General features: G+C 53.4%; 1 protein-coding gene across 1 annotated transcript; it reads left to right on the top strand.

Moving 5' to 3' along the window:
* Positions 1-1,119: 1,119 nt before the first annotated feature.
* Positions 1,120-4,375, top strand: LOC120748019 (zinc finger protein 239-like). Its single transcript, XM_040054093.2, has 2 exons — positions 1,120-1,520; positions 2,792-4,375. The coding sequence occupies exon 2, from the start codon at positions 2,819-2,821 to the stop codon at positions 3,557-3,559; it is 741 nt and encodes a 246-aa protein (XP_039910027.1). The 5' UTR covers positions 1,120-1,520; positions 2,792-2,818; the 3' UTR covers positions 3,560-4,375.
* Positions 4,376-20,192: the final 15,817 nt, after the last annotated feature.

The raw sequence follows: 20,192 nt of genomic DNA, 5'->3' as shown, positions 1-20,192 counted from the left end.
CATTTCCCAGCTGTTCCTTCCTGCTCCTGGTCCTTGTGCTCGCCCTGCCCTCCCCAGCCCGTATCCCAGAGGCGGTGCCTGTCCTGCCGCAGTGTCCCAAGGCGGCTCCCCCGGCGGGCAGGGCCGGCAGCTCCACGGGGCCGGGCAGCGGCCGGGGCGTCCCGCAGCCTCCTGGGGGCCGGGGGCCACTGCCGGCCCTGCCCGGGGGGTGGTGGGGTCAGGCAGCGCCCGGCGCTGAGCCCCGGCTGCCCCACAGCCCCGGCCCGGCCCCGCAGCTCCCCACAGGCCCCCAGCCCGTGCTCCCGGTGCCGCACCTCTGCGCCCGCTCCTGCTGCTCCCCAGCACAGAGAAACCCCCTGAAATCCTGACCTCCTTGTTTCCCTGTCCTGGAAACCGGGGATACAAAGGATCTGGGTCAGCTGGCAAATTTAGAGGATAAGACCCTCCTGCGAAACATCCCAGTCCTCAGTATTTTTCTCTTCCTCCTCTTTTCCATCATCCTTTTTCCTACCACAGAGATTCCTCCTGCTGCTTCTTGCCTTAACCGTATTCCTGCACACTCACCTTCACCCTAACCCTTCCCAGCACACCAACACCATCCATCCCCAGTTGTCTAAATCCCTTCTCGACTTCCCTTATTGCCCCTCTGGGTGTCCATGTCCTTAATCTCTTCTGGGAGAACGATGCCTTGGGAAGGCTGACCTGAAACAGAGACTACATAGGGCTAGAGAATAAAGTAGGTATTTATTGACATGCCTTTAGGTTGCCCTTTGGGCTGGGCAGGAGCCTGACCATGGCTACACGCAAGGTGGACTTAGAATGGTCACAAAATGGATAACCAGTCACAAGGTCCTACTCTTTTATAAGTATTGGTCCATTTGAATATTGGTGCCCAATTGTCCAACCACAGTATCAGGTCATGAGGTGTCATGCTTGTTTCTCTCTTTAGTCCACTGTTGTTTATGCTTTTGTGCCTCCAAGTTGTACTCATTGTCCTTGGTCTTCACCAGGAAAAGGATTTGTTTTGTCTACCTACTCTGTAAAGAGAGCTTACAAGCACTTAACGTGAGGCTCAGAACTACACCTCTAGGCAGCACAGATTCTGAAAACTATGAAAACTAAAACTTTGTGCAAACTACCTCAACATTCTCCCAAGGGACCCTTCAGAGATATTTTGGGATCATCATCCCTTTGGCCAGGACGCTCTCCTGGCTTTCCCTTTTCCACCCTGCATGTGTTCCCTGCCATGTTTGCTCCCTGAAGATGCCAGTGTCCTCACTGATGAGATTTTCAGTGCTCTCTCCCTGGTGACTCTTCACAGCCCCCCCTGATCTGTCACTCGTCTGTCTCCTGGACACTCTCGGGTACCCAATCAATCCCCGGTGCCGCCGCCACCCAAGGGAGCCGATCACCCAAACTGGGTGAGGCACCTTCAGCTCCACTCACTGCCCGCTGTCCCAGACGGTGGAAGGAATTCCAGAGGAGCCCCAAGGTGTGTGGAAAGCTTGACATCAGCAGAGGTTTGTGTCCACAAAGAAGACAGAGGAGTCCTGTAAAAGTAATTTTATTCATTAAAAAAAGGGAGAGGCCATGGGACATTTCCCATGGGGCCTCTCCAATTGTTGGAGGATGCAGCCTCTTTCTCCTAATTTTCCTGGCTACATCTCTCTCTCCCTTTCCCCACTGGCTGAAGTACTTGAGAGGTACAGACTTCCCAATCCCCCTACTACATACCCCCCTTATTATGCACCCCACTTCTGCACAGGTAACGATATTCACAGCTCTGTTAAGTCCTTCTTGAAGTCCTTCTTAGGTTCTTCTATAAGTTCATGAATTTATCAGGCCCTTGGCTGAGCAGCAGTCTGTGTGGTCAGTTCATAACATTTTCTGGAGCTGATGGCTTCTTCTGTGCCTTCCTTATGTACAAGTGCCTGGCCCTATCCCCAAGCAGATTGACAGCGTGTGTTTGTAAAGACACTTTGCTCTTCTTCCTTTCCTGGGGGTGCCCCGTTTGCGGGACATTCCCCCTAGAGCATGGGGCACCGCCGTGAGGGGAATTTGGGGAGGTGGGAGGGGGGAGCGCCAAGGCCGGGCCCCCCCGCGCTGTCCTGGCGGGAGCGGCTGCAGCGGGGACCGAGTGCGGGCGGGAGCGGCCGAGAGCCCAGCGCTGCCCCAGCCCGACCTGCCCCAGCTCCATCCCTGCCCCTGCGGTGGGATGCTGTGGGTTTGGGGGGAAGAGGGAGCCGGCAGTGGGTGCTGGGCCTGGGGGCAGGAGGAGAAGGGAAGGAGAAGCAGGGTTGAAGAACAAAATGTTGATGCACATGGGAGGAGAAGGTGGGATTGTGCAGGAGAAGGAGGAATAGTGGGAGGAAGAGGAGTGTGAGGAAGAGTAGGGACACAGGAGTGTGAGGAGCAGGAAGAGGAGGCACCACAAGGTTCCAGCCCTCCCTGTATCTGCAGCCTCCCCCCAGCCCCAGGAGTGTTTCCCTCCCCACATGCAGCAGGTGACTGGGGAGGGGAATCCATGATTTTCATGGGAGTGAATCTTGGTGTTTCTGAGCTTGATTGAGCTAAATGTTGATGCTTTGGGTTTTTGAAAGGAGCTGAATCTTTTAGAAGAGGTTTTGGCTGAGTCTTGATGTTTGGAGGACTTTTGAGATGAATTTTCTTTTGGAGGTTCTTACAGACCAATGTGGCAATTCTTACATTGCCAATGACTTCCTGAGATGAACTTGTGCAAGGAAGAACCCCCAGCCTAAGGCACTCTCCTCTTGTTTTCTCCCCAAACCAGGATTTTTCATTCCCAAGGAGTGGCCGGATGGAGGAGGAGGAAAAGCCCCGGAGATGCCGCACGAGGAGGGGCTGCAAACCCAGCGCAGGGAGCTGCGAGGAGCAAAGACCCCCCCTGTGCCAGGAGGGCGGCCGGAGATCCAGCCAGAGCTCCGAGCTGGTGGAGAAGGCTCATGGAGGGGAGAAGCCCCACAAGTGCTTGGAATGTGGGAAGGGTTTCAGCCGGAGCTTCAGTCTGATCCAGCACAAGAGGATCCACACTGGGGAGCGGCCCTATGAGTGTGGGGAGTGTGGGAACAGCTTCAGGTATAGCTCCCAACTGAGGCTACACCAGAGGATCCACACTGGGAAGAAGCCCTACGAGTGTGGGGAATGTGGGAAGAGCTTCAGAGACAGCTACAGGCTGATCCAGCACCAGGTGATCCACACTGGGGAAGGGCTCTACACCTGCTTGGAATGTGGGAAGAGCTTTGGATGGAGCTCCAGCCTGAGGAATCACCAGCGCCTCCACACTGGGGAGAGGCCCTACGAGTGTCCCGAGTGTGGGAAGAGGTTTCACACCAGCTCCACTCTCCTCCTACATCAGCGGAGTCACACAGAGGAGAGGCCCTTCCGCTGTCCCGACTGCGGGAAGGGCTTCAAGCGCAACTCACACCTCACTGTCCACCGGCGCATCCACACCGGGGAGAGGCCCTACGAGTGTCCTGAGTGTGGGAAGAGCTTCTCAGAGAGGTCTAACTTGACCCAACACCAACGGAGGCACCGCTAAGGGAAGCCCTGCGAGTGCCCCGAGAGCGGGAAGAGCTTCGTGCGCTGCTCCAGCTCCATCCCCCGTGGGAGGATCGGCCTTGGATGATCCCCAGTGAGCCCCGTTGGGCAGAGTCCTGCTGATCCATGGTCCTGGTGATCTGTGTTGGGAAGACACCTGGCTGGGATGCTCCACATCTTCCTGGCTCCCTGTGGGCACCTGGATGAACACAGGGGCAGGAAGATTCATTGGGACACAGACGGACATTGGGAATTACTTGCGCAGAGCAGATCTGTTGACTTCCACCCCCAGAAAACCTTTTGCCTTCAATCCTATCATCTGGTGGCATCAAGGAATACTGGATGGTCTTGCAGGTCTTTTCCAGTCTCCGGGATTCCACGATTTTGATTCCTGTTGCCCAAGTGTGGCTTGCTCAGCCAAATAGTGAAGATCAAGTGCAGGAACCAAGATTTTGGAGACAGTGGGGTGGAAAACTATCACCGTTTATCACCGCGATTCGCAAAGCAGTCACACGGAGGTTTCGCAGGGCAGAGGTTCCTCCGATCCGGCTCAAGGCTGAGTCTCGGCGGAGAGAGAACCTCTTTGTTTATTTCTTACTTTTTATACATCTGTGGGTCTGTCCAAAGATTGGCTTTTTGGGGTTTCCACCCCTCAGCCTCAGTGGCCAGACCAGTTGTCAGTTACAATTGTTTTCAGGTTAGAAATATGCAAACAAAGGACAGAGAATGAAAAACAAAAGATTTGTTTATGTTCCATCTGTGAGAAAAAGGTAGAACTGCTTCTAATATTGTACAGTAACTAAAAGATCTGACTCCATTTTTATGAAAATTCAAAAGGCTTTCAAAAACTTAGAAAAACCAGGGTAACAGAAAACCCTCCAAAAAAGGTTCTTCCAGCCAAACACATGGATCCTCAGCTGGCACAGACACAACAATCCTTTTTGTTTGACCTTGATTTGTTTTTCATTTCTCTTCATCACTTTAAATGTCCAACATTGTGGTAAAAATAAAGACATTGAACTGGGACATGGGTGAGGACATGGGGGACATAGACATGGTGGGACATAGACATGGAGAGTGACATGGGGACACATGGACATGGACAGGGATGTGGCCATTCATGGGGACATGAGGGGAAATGGGCAGAGCTGGAGATGTGGGGGACAATGACAGGGATGGATTTGTGGTGGGGAGACAGCCATGGGTGAGGACATGGTGGGACATGGCCAGTGACATGTGGGGACATGGCCATGGCCGGTGCCATGGGGGGAACTTGCAGGGGCTGTGGGGGATGCTGGGTTTGAGGGAGTTGAGGGTTCCTGGGAGGGACTTGGGGCTTGCTGAGGGCTTTGGGGAGCCCAGAGCTGGGAGACCCTGGCAGAGGTTGTGGGGCAGCTGCTCAAGGAGCCCCTGAGCTGGACCCCCAGCTGGGCATTGGGCTCCTGGAAGGGAATGAAGGTCCTTGTCCCCAGGAGGGAAATCCCAGCAGCCCCAGGGTATTGGGGGCAGCTGAGAGGCTACAACAGGGAGGGGAAAGCCAAACAGAGCTGTCCCCCTCCAGAACTGCACCCCAAAAATCCCAAACTCAGGGACTCCTCCCAGGAAAAAGCTGTCAGGAGGTGCCTGAATTGAGGGCAAGGGGGATGGGACCTCAGACTGAGCAGGAGGGGCCTGGAACCTCCAAAACCAAGCATGATGGACAGGGCTGGTGGATTGGGGGGCAGAGGGGAAGGGGTGGAAGAGCAGGGAAGAAGAGGGGGCTAGAACCCCCAAATTGCTTTGGGAAGGGTCCCACTCCTCCTCCTTTCTAATCCCCAAGATGGTGCTGGGGCAGTGCTGGACTCTGGGCCTGGCTTGGGCACCCCCCATGCGCCCCCTCCCCAAATTCCCCTGGCAGCTTCAGGGCGCCCAGGTGCCTTTTGGTGTTGGCTGGGTGCTGTGCTGGGGTTCAGGTGCCTCCCAAGGAGTCCCCAGAGCGGGGTGACACAGGGGGGACACACGGGGGTCCCCATTCCCGATCCATCCTGGGGCCCGTTCTGTCCCCTCCCGAATCATGGTCCCCCTGCAGGGTCCCCCCAAGTCCCTCTCCACTGTCCCCAGTAAACAGGACTGGGGTGAACTGGGAAGCTTTGTTGGGAACACTGGGAGCAGCTGGGTGGGGACAGAGTGACAGCAGGGCTGGGGGGACACACGATCCCCCCAAAATCATCTCGGGGACGGAGCAGGGGGTCCCGGCCAGGCCCGAGGCCACGGGGAGGGGCTGCGACCGCCGCCAGCTCAGGAGCTCTGTGGGCAGAGAAAAGGGGGTGACACCGGGCTGGGGGGCCCTGGGGGAGCACACACGCTCTGGGGGAGGGGGGACACGACCCCCGGGACCCCCCCTCACCTTCTTGCACAGGTTGAAGCTGAGCCCCAGCGCCAGGAAGACAAAGCCCAACGCAAAGCCCCCAGTCCCCATCAGCATCTTGCTGTGGGCGGCATCCAGCAGCATCTCTGGGGGGTCTGCAGGGCTCCCCAAAACCTCTCACAGACACCCCAAGCCCCTCCAAGCTCCCTCCCAGTTTCCTCCAGCCCACCCAGGACCCCCTGAAACCTCCTCCCAATCCCTTCCCGGCCTCCCCAGGACCCACCAAAGCCCCTCCTGTCCCTCTCAGGATCCCACAGCCTCCTCAATTGCCCCCCACCTCCCCAGGACCCCCAAACCCTCTCCCAGTCCCTTCCCAGCCCCTCCAGGACTCCCCAAGACTCCTCCCGGTCTCTTCCCAGCACAACCAACCTCATCCCAATCCCTGCTTTCCAATCCCCGATCTCCTTCCAGCCCCTCCAGGCTCACTCCAATCCCTCCCTGTTACTCCCAGTACCCCCAAACTCCCTCCCAGTGCCCACCAGCACCCCCAGAACCCCATCCCACCCTCCCCAGCATCCTCCAAACTCCTTCTCAGCCCTTCCAGACACCCGAGCCCTCTCCCAGTTTCAACCAGGCTCTCTCCAGCTTCCTCCCAGTTCCTCCCAGCACATCCCAGTGCCTCTCCCAGTTCCCCCCCAGTGCCTCCCCCGTGCCCCAGTGCCGGCTCAGGGGCTGCTCCAGGCTGACGTGCTCCACCTGGCAGCTGGAGGTGACCCCGCGCCGCGGGGAGGTTTCCAGCAGCACCAGGAGCTGCTGGCTCCAGTCCCCGTTGGGGACCACGGCGGTGCCACCCCGTGCCCCGAGAGCTGCTGCTGGCCCTGGAAGCAGCTCAGCTGGATGTGGGCAGGGTAGAAATCCATCAGGGAGCAGAGCAGGCGGCCGGGGCCGGGCTGGGAGCTGGAGGGCAGCAGCGAGATGGAAACGCTGGGAGGGGCAGGGGGCTTGGGGACCCCCCAGTGCGGATCTGTCCCCCCCCTTCCCCCCAAGCCGCAGGGAATCGCTGCAGGGAATGAGGTGTAAGTAACTAACTCCTAGGGGTGCATTACACATGTGGATACAGATATACACATGGATATAGATAGAGGAATATATGTGTATGTATTTATAAATATATACATATGTGAACATATTTGTGTCTATATAAATAGAGGTGTCTGTATAAATGGATCTATAGGTACATGTATAGGGGGATAGATAGATTGGTTTTTATCCATTCAAACCCTACAAAAGAAGAAGACACAAAAAAGAGGGGAAAGCCCCTCCTGTCACACTCTGCTGTTTCCAGCAGAGGTGGGTCATGGACTGTGGGGCTGTGTGGGGCATGTGCCAGGCTCTCTGTCTCTGCCTGCTCCTGCCTCCTGCATGCTTCCTTCCTGCTTCTGCGCTTCTTTTGGCTATTCCAATGGTTCCTGGACCATCAGCACAGCCCTCTTAAGCCCCTCAGTCTGGAGGAAGTCCCTGTGGTGCAGGAATAGCGGAGCGTCAGCAGTTTGACTGTGCACAGTATGTCCTGGGCTCTCTGTCCCTTCTGCTGAGGCTGGCATGGACTGGGCTGTGTCCAGGAGAACCAGGCCATCGGCTCTGGGGCTGTGTGGGACATAGGCAGGGCTCTCTGCCTCTGCTGCTCTGGCTTTTGCTCCCATCTCTTCATCTCCACTTTGTTTCTGCTCGCAGGGATCTTCTGGCTCCTCCAAGGGTCTCTGGGCCACAAGCACGGCCTCCTTAACCACCTCAGTGTGCATGTGCTCAGCTGCATTCAAGAAGAGCGGCTCATCAGCTGAGGGGCTGAGGCTCTCGTGTGCACCACTCTCTGCCCCTGCTGAAGTGGGTGTCACTGCTGCTGACACATCCCCACTGTGTTCCACGTCCTGCTGTTCCACAAGGTGCTGGACGGATCCCTGGATTGAAATAGGGGAGTAGAAATTAGAAGGCATTGATTAGAAAGAGGCCTGTGAAGGAAAAGACAGGACGTGCACACGAAAACAGCATGAAGGAATGCAAGGAGAGCTGATCAGGAGAAGGATGTTGAGTGGAACAGGATGCAGGTTTGCTAAACTCCCAAGGACACTGAGATAACGAGGCTCCTTGGGTGCCTGGAACTAGATGAGAGCGGCCTTATGGCTTGGACTGTGCCCAAAGGATCAGCAGACATGCACAAGAGAGCAGGGTGAGAAGTTCAACTCTGAGGAAGAGTGCCCAGCACAGGGGGACGGTCACTGCCCTGCTCCTGCTGCCCCACTCTTGCTGCCCCAGGCCAGGATGCCCTTGGCCTTCTTGGCCACCTGGGCACACGCTGGCTCCTGTTCAGCTGCTCTTGACCCGCACCCCTGGCTCCTTTTGTCCCAGGCAGCTCCCCAGGCACAGAGGTGCACATTGCACTTCAAATACAGCATCCAGCATTTCAAGATGTCCTTGCTGTTCTCAGCAACACAAGACAGCAGTCAAGGACTTGCAGCTTCACTCCACTCCAGGCTCCAATGCAGTTTTCAAAGCTGCAGACTTCACCCAAAATGGACCAACAGAAACCTGCTGCTTCTGGGTTTTGCCTCAGAAGAAGGGTTCAGAACTACACGGTTGGTTTCTTTTGCCACACGGGACAAGAATGAACCCCCCAGAGCTTCATGGACAACACAATCAGCTCCTTGCAGCTTCTGGAAAACCAAAAGACAGGTGGGCCAAAAGACTCTGGAGAAGTGAAGAATTCCTCTAGAAAACTGCAGAACAGTTCCACAAGCCAACCACAGGTTTCCCAAAAGGGAAAACAAAGCAACAAAGCCTTGTGAGCTCCAGAAGGACCCCGTGCGCCCTTGGCCATAGCGCTGCAGAAGCCAAGAGATGGAGCTCCAGTGAGCCCAGCAGCCAGATGCTCCCGCCCAGGCACCAGCTCTTTGGTGCCTCAACACTGCAGATCCAAGCCCATTTTCCAGCTGTCACTGGCTGGGGCAATTGCTAGGTGCTGGCAGGACTCCAGCACTCAGCATCCTCAGCCACCAGCAGCAAGTGCTGCCTGGCCACAAACTTGCAGCTCTGCCTTGCACTCAAGACAGCAGCCACCAGAAGTGGCACTTACTGGCTTGGAATATTCCAGCTGTGCTGTGACCACAGCTGGAATCAGGCAGTAATTTCCCTCCTTTGGCTCCTCTTTGGCCTCTTCTCCAGGAGCAGAGGGAGCCAGGGCAGAGAGTGCTGTTGCTTCTGTGCTCTGTGGAAAGAGAGAAGCATGAGGGACAGCCCTCGACCTATCATTTAGAACCTTCTTTCCTTTCCCATCTACAACCAGCTCGACTAAGGAGAAATCGGAAGCTCTGATAGCCATGGGATTCTAAGTCACTCCAACTAAATTCAAATGGGCTGATTCAACAGAACTGCCCATGGCTCTGAATTCAGTATTCCTCCCTGGCTACAATCAGCAAGCAATGTTGTCTCTGCAAAACTGAGCTTTTTAGTTCTTTAAAGCTCCCAAATGGAAAAGTAGGAAATAGCCAGCAAGGCCTTTGCTCCTGCTGCTGCAGACATGGAAATGGATTTTCTTTCAGCCTATCCAACTTGCCCTCCACACTCTACTGCCCCTGGCCAAGCTCACAGCTTGCTCCACAATTGTGAAACACTGGGAACATCAAAGGTTCATTTCCCACTCACCTCAGGATCATCACCTCTGAATACACGGGTCAGGTGACCTGCAGTGGGTAAGGAAAATGAAGCAAATTCTTTGAGAAAACTGCCTGGGCTGGTGAATCCCTCAGAAGAAGTCAACACAAACAGGGAGTATTTTCCATTTCACACCATCCCTCCAGGAGACACAGTTCTTTCCCACAGCCAGCAAGACAACAGGACAATATTCATCCTAATTGTCTTTCTGTTTCAAAATCCACCCAGTCACTAAGAAAAAACAGGAAGACATACAAAAGCCAAATTAGGTTCCACCTAGAGAAAACCTCTACTTACGAGCCAGGTGAGTCAGGTAATAGCCGGAATAAGCAATGCCATAGACAGAGCAAACTGCAGCAGCGAGTTGCCCAATCATTGTGGCACTGCTGTGCAAGTTTGCAGAGTGTGCTGGAACACAGGAACAAACAAGGCTCCTGTCAGTGTGCAGCTGCCCACTGACAAACGCCTCAAGCAGGAGGATGCTCCTGCACTGAGCAAGCCCAAGAGCTGCTCTGACACCACTGAGGCCTTCCGTGCACCAAGGCAACCTTGTGATGTCAGCACAACCACATGGCAACCAAGCCCTGACATCACAAAGCCAATGCTCTGTGTTGGTCTGTGAAGTGATGCAAAGCAACCCAACCTTGCCTACAGCAAACACAAAATAGCCTGGGAAGTTCTCCTGTGTCACAGAGAAGCACAAAGCCCCTGGTGGGCCAAACTCTGTTTTTCAAGGGATCCAAGAGGAACTCCTGGAGTGCCCAGAGCACCTCCAGCCTGGAGCCCAGCTGAGCACTCAGATGGGACCAAAGCAAAGGAAAGCAGAGCAAGAACATGGCCCAAAGCATTGCCCAGAACCAGCAGAGAAAGCACTCTTGGCATAAGAGCTGACAAAATTCCTAACAAACCTCCCCACGTATCTGCACATTTCTTGGACGTGCCCAGGGCTCCTGTGTATGGACACCTGTGCCTTGATTGCCCTTTGGAAGCAGTTGAACTGGGAGGATCTGCCCAGCAGCAGCAGCAGCAGCTGCTCCAAGCTGGGCAGGCGCCTGGCAGTGCTGATTTCCAGAGGCTTCAGTGTGCCAGGTGAAGCCAAGGCAGGAGCGGGTTGAAAGGTGCTGGCGCTGCTGCTGCTCTGTGCCAGAGAGCCCTGGCTGGGCAGGGCACGGCGCCCACTGCACTGCGGGCTCCTTCTGCTGCCACAGCTGGGCACAGCTGCCAACAAATCATGACCACTTGGGCTAAAAACCAAGGGGTTTGTGGAGGCTGCATTGCTCTGCACACACCTGGGCCACCTGCAGCACAGAGCTTTGGTCCCCAAAAAGGGAAACCCAAGGGAAAGAGCTGGAACAGGTTTCATTTTCACCTTTCTTACCTGCTCAACTGAAATGGCCTAGATGAAAGTTCCCAAGCAGGGCTTGGTCCCCACTGCCAGCTCAGGCTTGGAAAGGAGGCATTACTTTATTTCAGTGCTGGGTGAGTGGGGAATCTCATCCCTAACATGTGCATACCCGGCAATCTCACTTCCTCGTTTGTATCCATGGAACTAAGACAAATTCCTTACTTTGCTGAAACTCACAGGCTAAACATTCTCCCAAAATTTGGACATATTTAAATCACTTCTCAGAATCTATTGACATGAGAGAAGAAGTGTCCTGAAGGTCCCCGGTGGTTGTTCTCACAGGCTCAGGAGGAGAACCATGCACAAAAACCCTGAGACACAACTGGGGTTGCAAAGCAAATGTATTCTATTAGTTGCAGTAGCAAATAATACATCCCAAGCTCTGGATTCCTAAAAGTCTGTGGAGCAGAAGGAGATGAAGCGTGGTGCTCGGTGGGAGGGGCAGGTAGGCAATGCACTTTCAGGACATCCCCTGGATCAAAGCGGTGTGCACCTCATCCTTGTCATCCCTCCACCCCAGAACCAGGCCTTACATCTCCTGCTCAGGTGTGAAATTTTCCCAGTTCCAGCATCAGCTCACACGTGCTGGGTGCATGAGATGAGGCCATGATGGCTCACCACACCGACCCCATGGCAGCAATGGCTCCATTATGCATTGCTCCTCTTTCAAAGGTTAGCTGCCCACTGCCTGACTAATACATTGTTCCTCTTTCAGGGGTCAAGTTCCCATCCCTTAAACAATACAGTTTTCTTCATTGTCTTGTCAACCTGCCCAAACATGGATCAAATATGGCAGGGCCTCTGTGGCTAAAGGACACAAAGAGATACTCACAGAATCTCTTGACTCCAAGAAGACTAAAGAAAAGAAATTTATTGTTTACAAAGACCTTGCTTCTATAGATTCTGAACAATGTCCAGGGATTGGAGAAGAAGGTTACCAGGTCTCCATCCCACTGGCCAGGCTAGAAGTCAATCAGTTGACTCTCATCAGAGAGGAATGTAGAAAACAACGACTGTTTATAGTGCAACTGTGAAAACTCAGCTACAGAACTGTAAACATCTCACAAAAAGCTCACATAATATGGCAACAGGCCTTGGACACAGCTCTGGTCCCTGACACGGTTGTTTGGGGAACATTCCCATTCCTCAAATTCTCCTTTGCTGCTCAAGTCCCTCCTAAAACCCCTTTCTTGCCTTGAATGCACTCCAGCTACCTTCTTAACAGAGCCACTCTCTTTATCCTCAGGGCTAAGATAGACACTTGCACACATGAATCACTGCAATGGGAGAATACAGGGTTCAGCACTGTCTGTTCAAGCTAAAGGAATTTGCAAGATTAAGCCCTATTGGTTGCATTTGAACATTTTCCCAGTGCCTCGCCTTCCTTTCCTTGGAATCAAACACAAGCATTTTATCAATAAGTCCTGCATGTGCTCTTGCTGAGTGAAGCTACATCGCGTGTTTCTTTCAGAAATTAATAAAGAAATCGCAGATTGTCTACCAAACCCCTTCTGCGCCCTTCCAAAGCAGTTCATTGCTCAGGCACAACCCTCAGGCACAGCCCTGATTCCCTCTCTGCCAGCAGCTCAGAGCTGCATTGCACAGTGCTCGCTGTGTGCCAGGCAGCAGAAAGCAGTCTGGCCTGGTGCCCCTGAATACTGCTGCTGCAATGAAAGCGCTGTGCTAACGTCTTTACACATAATTGGACGGGTGAAGGCGTGGGTGTTAATATCTTGGAAGTGGCTCTTAATGTCTCTACTGACTTTGGGCAGGAGTTTTGTTGCAGGGCTCAGACAGCTTGGCTCCTGAGCTAGACAAGGGTCTGCACAAGCCTGAACTTGGGAACTTTGGGGTAGAACAGGAGGTTCAAGGGGGGAATATGTGGAAGGCAGTTTAGGAAGGCTGTACCTTCCTAGCACCTCAGCCAGGAGGGAAAGGAAGAGGGCAACATGGGGCAGGGAATTCAGGATAAAAGGAGGGTGCATCTTTGGAAACCTCAAGAGAGAAAACCCTGTGGGAGTATGTCCCGGTGGATTCTCTCCCTTTATTCTAATAAAGTGGAAGGGACTCCTCTGTCTCCTTTTTGGACATAACTCTCTGGTGTTTGTGGATTTTCCTGACAACTGGGGACCCAGTCCAGGATCCTTCCACCATCTGGGGATGACACACGGCAAGAGGAGCTGAAGGTGCCTCACCCAGTTTTGGTGACCAACTCCCTTTGGCGCTGGCTGGCACTGGGCAATTGATGGGGTACCTGAGACTGTCCAGGAGACAGATGAGAGGTGGAGCAGGGGTCTGTGAACATCCACAGGAAAGCACCACTGGACATGGATGCACAGAGGGAAGAGTGAGGGAAAGTTGAGAAGGGTCTCAGCAAATCTCAACTTTGGGGAAGAAAACATGGCAGGACACCCAGGGTGGGCAACAAAGGAAACTCAAGAAAGGGGTCTCCACTCTAGGGATGACGATCCCAAAATACCTCAAAAGGGTTCTTTAGGAGAATGTTGAGATGGTTTGCACATTCTCCCAGAGTTGGTTAAAAGGACGTGGTCATCCAGAGCGGGCAATAAGAGGCACTGAGAAAGGGTTTTGGCAAGCGGTGCCCAAAGGGAGCAATATGGTGTTGTTTTGGGAAAGGATTGGTCGAAGGGGAGTGTGGAGAAATAGGGTTAAGGCAAGTAGCAGTGGGAGGCTATGCCATAAGGAAAGACTGGGAAGTTCTCTGCCTTATCTTCAAAACCTGCAGTCTAACACATGGCCAGCTGCAAGTCTTTTGTGTTCCCAGCTCCCTGGACAGGGAAAACAGGGAAGTATTCCTCCTACATACCCACCCCTCCCCAGGTCATCACAGAAGGAGGGTGGAGGATTTGGGTGTTGTAAGGGGGTTCCTCTCTAGTGAGGAGTGCCGAGGCTGGGAACAAGAGCGTGGCACCGGCAGCACGGGCTGGGGACCTGTGGGAGGGGTGCAGGAGTGACCTGAGGCTGTGGGACAGCCGGAGCTCAGCTCCAGGAGGTGCCCAAGGCCACAACCTCGGCGGGCAGGGGCTGCAGCGGCCCCCGGCTCCAGGAGGGAGCAGTAAGCGCCGGCCACCTGCCCGTCCCTCTGGCATCGTTGGCTGTGCCCCGTCGGCTGAGCTGAGCCGAGCCAGCCCCTGGTGCTTTACAGAGCTTGTGGTGCCGGGAGAGTGGCCCAGGGGTGGACGGGTGTGCTGGGGGCAGCTCTGGACACCGCCACTGCACGGGGAGCGGCTCTGACATGCACTGTAAGGTACAGCAAGATGTTCTGCTATTACAATAGGAGAGATAATGTGTCCTAAGAGCTTGGTCTGATACACAAACACTTTGTTTGGGTCACAAGGAACTCACTAGGGAAATGGGGGATTTTGAGCTGTGGGAGAATGAGCACTCACAGGCAGTAGCAGGTGGGCTGGAGGAAGGGCAGAATAAGTGCCTGGATTAATTGGTTAGACAGATACAAAAGAAGGGATGAGGAAAAGGTAAAGATAGAGGCAGTTATAATGGCAATTTTTACAACTCTTGACAGGAAAAAGTGCAGGGAGCACCAGGACCACAGGGAAGGGGATGGCCACCAGGACAGCAATTGGGAAAGAATGAAACATTAGGAATGGGTTGTTCCTTGTGTCAGGATCTTTTACTGTAATTTGAATTTCAAGCCAAAGGGAGAACAATTGTTCAAATGTTGTTTTCATAAGTGGGAAAGGTGTGTGTGCTAATTTGAGTTTTTCCAGCAAATAAAAGTAACACCGGGACACCCCTGAGAGTTTGTGAATGTGTGAGATGGGTTTGAAAAGCCTGAGTTCCTGATTATTCCTAGTTGTGATTGTGGTTGTCTGGGAAGGAATTTGATGACTGGAGTTGAGAACTCAAGTGAGTGCTGTCAGGGGTAATGGGGAGGCTAACAGTGCTGCAAATGCTGGAGTGAATCCAGAGGTGTGGCAGTCCCAGGGAAAGATGGAAAACGGAATACAGAGGGTCTCCATATGACTCTGAAGTGATCTGGACAATTGGTGTCTAAAAGGCAATTGCCTCTTTCAAGGCAAGAAAGGAAGGGCTTGCAGCCTGTTGCTGAACTCAAGGTGAGTCTCTTGGAATCGTCTGTGTCCCCCTATAACACTGCTCTCCTGTCACTTACAGTGCAGGACCTGAGAATAGTAGGTGAAACTATTAAACACAGGCACTCCACGATCTTAGATCCTTGTACCATCTTGAGTTGGGTTCCCTCCTCACACTGGTGCTATTCAGTACTTGATTTAAGGGATGCTTTCTCAGGATGCCCTCTTACAGAGCACGGTAAACAGTAGTTTGCCTTTGGGTGGGAACAAGAGGAGAAAGGGAGCAGGGACAATCCTTCTGCAGGGGTGTACAAAAGCACCAATCTTATTTGGGTAAGCCTCACAAAAGCTATGAAAGGAGTTTAATAGCTCCAATAACTCCACCCCTAGGGATTAGGTTATTGCAATATGTGGATGACCTGCTCCTTTCAGGAGAAAAAAAAGGAAGTGGTGGAAGAAGCCACTGTGGAATTGTTCCATTTTCTGGCTGGAGGGGAGGTGACAGAGGAGGTATGAATGATGCTGAAGAAGGTTCCAAGTGTCAGCACTTGACTGTCTTTCAGTACAGCCTTTTATCCCCTTCACCTTCCATGCATTACACCTGTGTGCCCTCTCTGCCCCTTTGTGCTTGGTCAGGACACCCCAGCATTCCATGTTCCTTTGCTTTCAATACTGCTCACTTGTCCTACACAGCTGGAGCCCATTAGGGATGAGGCTTGGCCACAGCCTCATTCCCAATCACCACAAACTCTGTGCCTACAATTCCCCCTTTTCTTTTCCTTTTAAATGAATGCTGTGTTTACCATCCTTCTACAGGACCCTTGAAGAAGAAATAGCAAACATGGTGCAAGTATCTTTTTGTGTAGGTTCAACTAGCTCTGGAAGGCGTCCGTGTACTGACCTTGATTCATTCCCTAAACCTGCAGGACATATCATCCAAAATTCTTATACCTGCACCTATAGAATATTGACAATATCAATAGCTGTACAGCTTTATAAAGGAACATACACAAATAAGCTAAAGGCTGTAAGTAAGGATATTAACAAAATCAGCAGCTATATAATTCTATCAAAAGCTATACAACTTTAACAACATCAATAACTATACAACTCCATCAAGTAACATCCAAGGATAAGATCGAGTCTCTATGTTCCCATCACCTGCACATTTTTACAAAAAGTGTGTTAGAATGACAGGCATTGTACACGAGGGAAGAACAGCAAGATGACTGAATGTAAACACAGCTTTCTAAACTCTTACCTGTAGGGTTTCACTTCTCATTCCCCCTTTTTGTTTTTGAAGAAAGGCCTTAAGTGTGGAATGAAAAGGTTCTAGAATAGCTTGACCAGTTGAAGAATGAAATACCAGTGACATGCTGGACACCCCAAAATTGCAAGAATTGTTGGGTGCACTGAGCTACATAACCAGGTCCATTATCAGTCTTGACAACACGTGGTACATCTAAGGCTGCAAAAGCACTGCGCCAATGCGAGATCACATCTCTTGCCTTCTCTCCTGCATGCACAGAAGCCCAGCAGGCCTCAGAATAAGTGTCCACAGGAACATGTACATATTTAAGGTGACCAAACTCTGAAACATGAGTGAGTGGTACCTGTCTTTCTGTGCTGATATGATAGAAATACCCATTCCAAGAAATGCCAAGGATCGTGCCAACTGTCATGCCATTGGGCTATGAGGCCCACAGGATGGTCTTGAGATAGTAAAATATATACAGAGAGCTATGGTGGCAACCACTCTCCAAGCTTTTTTCCCTTGTATTGCTAATCCTACTTGCCTCAATGCAGCGAGTGCTTCTGTGACAAGCCGCTGGAAGATAACAGGGATCCCCTTTTAATAAATCAATGGTACCAACAGCACATTCAGCAATCCCAACAATGGTCTGATCCAATTCATTGTGCCTAGCAATTTTGCAAGTCATTCAATGTTTGTACAGAATGCTGAATGATCAGCATCTGAGGTTCAACACTTTGGTCCAAGATTTCCATTCCCAAACACTTCCAGGGAGCTTGTCGCTGTGCGATCTCAGGAGCAACACACAAACCACAGCTTGGTAAAGCCTCTTGCAATACAGGCATTACCAAACCGTAGAACTGAGCTGTTCTACACTTGGTGCAGCGACTAAAATATCATCCAGATACTACACTGACTTCCAAGACACTCAAAGCTGCTTTTTCACTGTTTAGAGTTCCCAAGAAGAGACAAGGAGAGGGAGGAATGAAGAAGAAGGAAAGGAAGGAACAGAAAATGGAATGGAAGTAATAAGAGAACAGAAGAGGGAGGGAGGGAGGGAGGGAGGGAGGGAGGGAGGGAGGGAGGGAGGAAGGAAGGAAGGAAGGAAGGAAGGAAGGAAGGAAGGAAGGAAGGAAGGAAGGAAGGAAGGAAGGAAGGAAGGAAGGAAGGAAGGAAGGAAGGAAGGAAGGAAGGAAGGAAGGAAGGAAGGAAGGATGGAAAAGGAAGAAGGAGAGGAAGGACAAGGAGAGGATGGGATCTGCCTCCATGCCAGAGGGAAGGGGAAGGAGATCCCCCCCAATCCATCCCTGGCAGGAGGGCATCAGCAGCAGGGTTGTCCTGCAGCCAGGGGCAATGCTGGGCTGGGAGATGGGGCAGAAGAGTGGGGGGAAAGGGGCAGTGACTTCCTCCTCACCTGCCTGGGGCTTCCAGAGCATCTTCCTCACTGCCTCTTCCTCCTCCATACATCCAAGGCTTGGGAATGACAAGTCTTGTTCTGCAGGGAAAAACAAGGGGTGAGTGCCTAGGGTTGGGGGTTCCTCCTGCTCAAGTCCATCTCTAGAAGTCACCAGGTATCTTGTGTCCATGAAAATCTCCAAACATCCAAACTCATGAAAATCTCCAAAACATCAGGACTCAGAGGAAAAAAATCCCTCTCTGGGGTTCCCCCATCTCTGGTGTCTCCACTATGGGGTTCTGGGTGTCCTCTTTGTCCTGGGTGCTGTGGGTCCAGCAGATATTGGAGGTCCCTCCTCTGCAGGGTCTCTGCCTGCTCCAGGCTTCCAGGGAATCCCAGGGGTCCCCCCTCTTTGTTCCCCCCACTTTGGGATTCTGGGAGTCCCCCTTCTCTGGGCTGCTGAGGGTCCCATGGGTCCCCCTCTCTGGGGTTGCACTAAGGGATGCCGAGGATTTTGGGGTCCCCACGTTGGTGTCCCAGGGATTCCTCCTCTGCAGGCTCATCCCTTGTCTGCGCTGCCCCTTCTCGATGTTTCCCTCACTCCCGGCTCTCAGGGTGCCCCCTCTCCAGGTGCCCATTCCAGGGTCTGGGACTCTCGGGGCTCACCCCTTTTTGCTTTCCCCCGTCTCAAGGCTGCTGCCCCCGCCCTTGGCGGTACCGGGCGATCACCACGTGGCTCCGGGGACCCCCACCCACCACCGGGGCTCTGCCGGCAGCCACCACCGGGACATCCAAAAAAACACCTCCCGGGAACCCCCAGTACCCACCCAAAGGGGATTTCGGCTCAGCTTTGGAGTCCTGCAAGATCCAAACATCGCTCCACCCGCCCCATCCAGAAAGAGAGAAACAGGAACCCCTAAAGATACTCCGGGTGAGCTCCAAATATCCCTCCCTCCTTCAAAAAATCCCCTGCCAGGACGGCCCAAGACACTCGGGGCGAGGTCCCCCTTCCCGGTCACCTGCGGGATGCGGTGGGGCCGATGCTGGCGGCGCCAAGGGGCTGCAGATTCAGAGAGCGATGGATGCACGTGGTGCCTCCTCTCGCTGCTCCTCCTCCTCTTCCTGCTGCTCCTCCAGCCCTCCTCTTCCTCCCGCTCCTCCTCCTCCTTCTCCTCCTGCTGCATCCCTCGGCTGCGGGCGCGGAGCTCTCGGGTGAGCGGAGCGGGGCCGGGACCGGGTGGGCAAGGGGTGGGAGAGGGGGATAAGGGGAGGTGGGACAGGGGGAAGGGGGTTCTCAGTGGGGGGCTCCCAGTTCAGCCCAGCAGCCCGAAATGGCCTCGCTGTGCTCCCAGCCCCTCCCGGCGCTGTGGGGCCGGGCCGTGCCCCAGTGCCGGCTCAGGGGCTGCTCCAGGCTGACGTGCTCCACCTGGCAGCTGGAGGTGACCCCGCGCCGCGGGGAGGTTTCCAGCAGCACCAGCAGCTGCTGGCTCCAGTCCCCGTTGGGGACCACGGCGGTGCCACCCCGTGCCCCGAGAGCTGCTGCTGGCCCTGGAAGCAGCTCAGCTGGATGTGGGCAGGGTAGAAATCCATCAGGGAGCAGAGCAGGCGGCCGGGGCCGGGCTGGGAGCTGGAGGGCAGCAGCGAGATGGAAACGCTGGGAGGGGCAGGGGGCTTGGGGACCCCCCCAGTGCGGATCTGTCCCCCCCCTTCCCCCCAAGCCGCAGGGAATCGCTGCAGGGAACGAGTGCTGCGGGACACGGAACCACGTTCCTTCCATCCCAGCCCGCTGTGAAAAACGAGGTTCACTTTCCTGGTAAATTTTAGTAATAGGTTTAATAAAATAAAAATACGACAATTAGGAGACAGGTTAAGCCAAATTACGGCCGGCCGGATGTATTTGGCATTCAGCCAAATTCACAAGCTGCTGTTACAGAAATATTCTTTACATACCCTTTCTATTGCATCAGTCTGTTGCATATTCATGTTTCTTGGCTGTGTCTTCATTGTCACCTCCAGGCTGGGCCTTGGTCCATACTTTCTTCAGGTGGTAGATGCTGATAGTTGGAATATCAATAGCAGGATCTTCTTTACATGTTCACTGGATGTTATCCTGACCAAACAGACAGTTTAAGCATACTAGATCAACTACTACCACTACGCCTAACTTTACTAATAGCAGAAATAAAAACTTATATGCTTACAACAAAGTTATTAATTATATAGCACACATCTTGTGAAAAGCCAACTTTATAATACACACTTATAACACCCACCTTTCCCTCCCCTCTCCCCCCTTTCTCAGGTTCCCCCAATCCACAGACCCCTCCCAAATCAATTTTGGTTTCCCTGTCCCTCGCCCACTCTTTGGGGATCCCAGACCCCTCTTTACCCCAGCTCTTCTGCCCCTTCCCAATCGTCCCCCCAGTCCCCAAGCCCTCTCCCCCGTGCTGGGT

Source organism: Hirundo rustica, unplaced genomic scaffold (genome assembly GCF_015227805.2).
Source record: "Hirundo rustica isolate bHirRus1 unplaced genomic scaffold, bHirRus1.pri.v3 scaffold_436_arrow_ctg1, whole genome shotgun sequence".
NCBI lineage: Eukaryota > Metazoa > Chordata > Aves > Passeriformes > Hirundinidae > Hirundo > Hirundo rustica.
The sequence above is the reverse complement of the archived record's forward strand: the minus strand, read 5'-3'. Positions and strand labels throughout refer to the sequence as shown.

Coding starts and splice junctions, on each gene's coding strand:
- LOC120748019 (XM_040054093.2), top strand. CDS start 2,819: ATGGAGGAGGAGGAAAAGCCCCGGAGATGCCGCACGAGGAGGGGCTGC.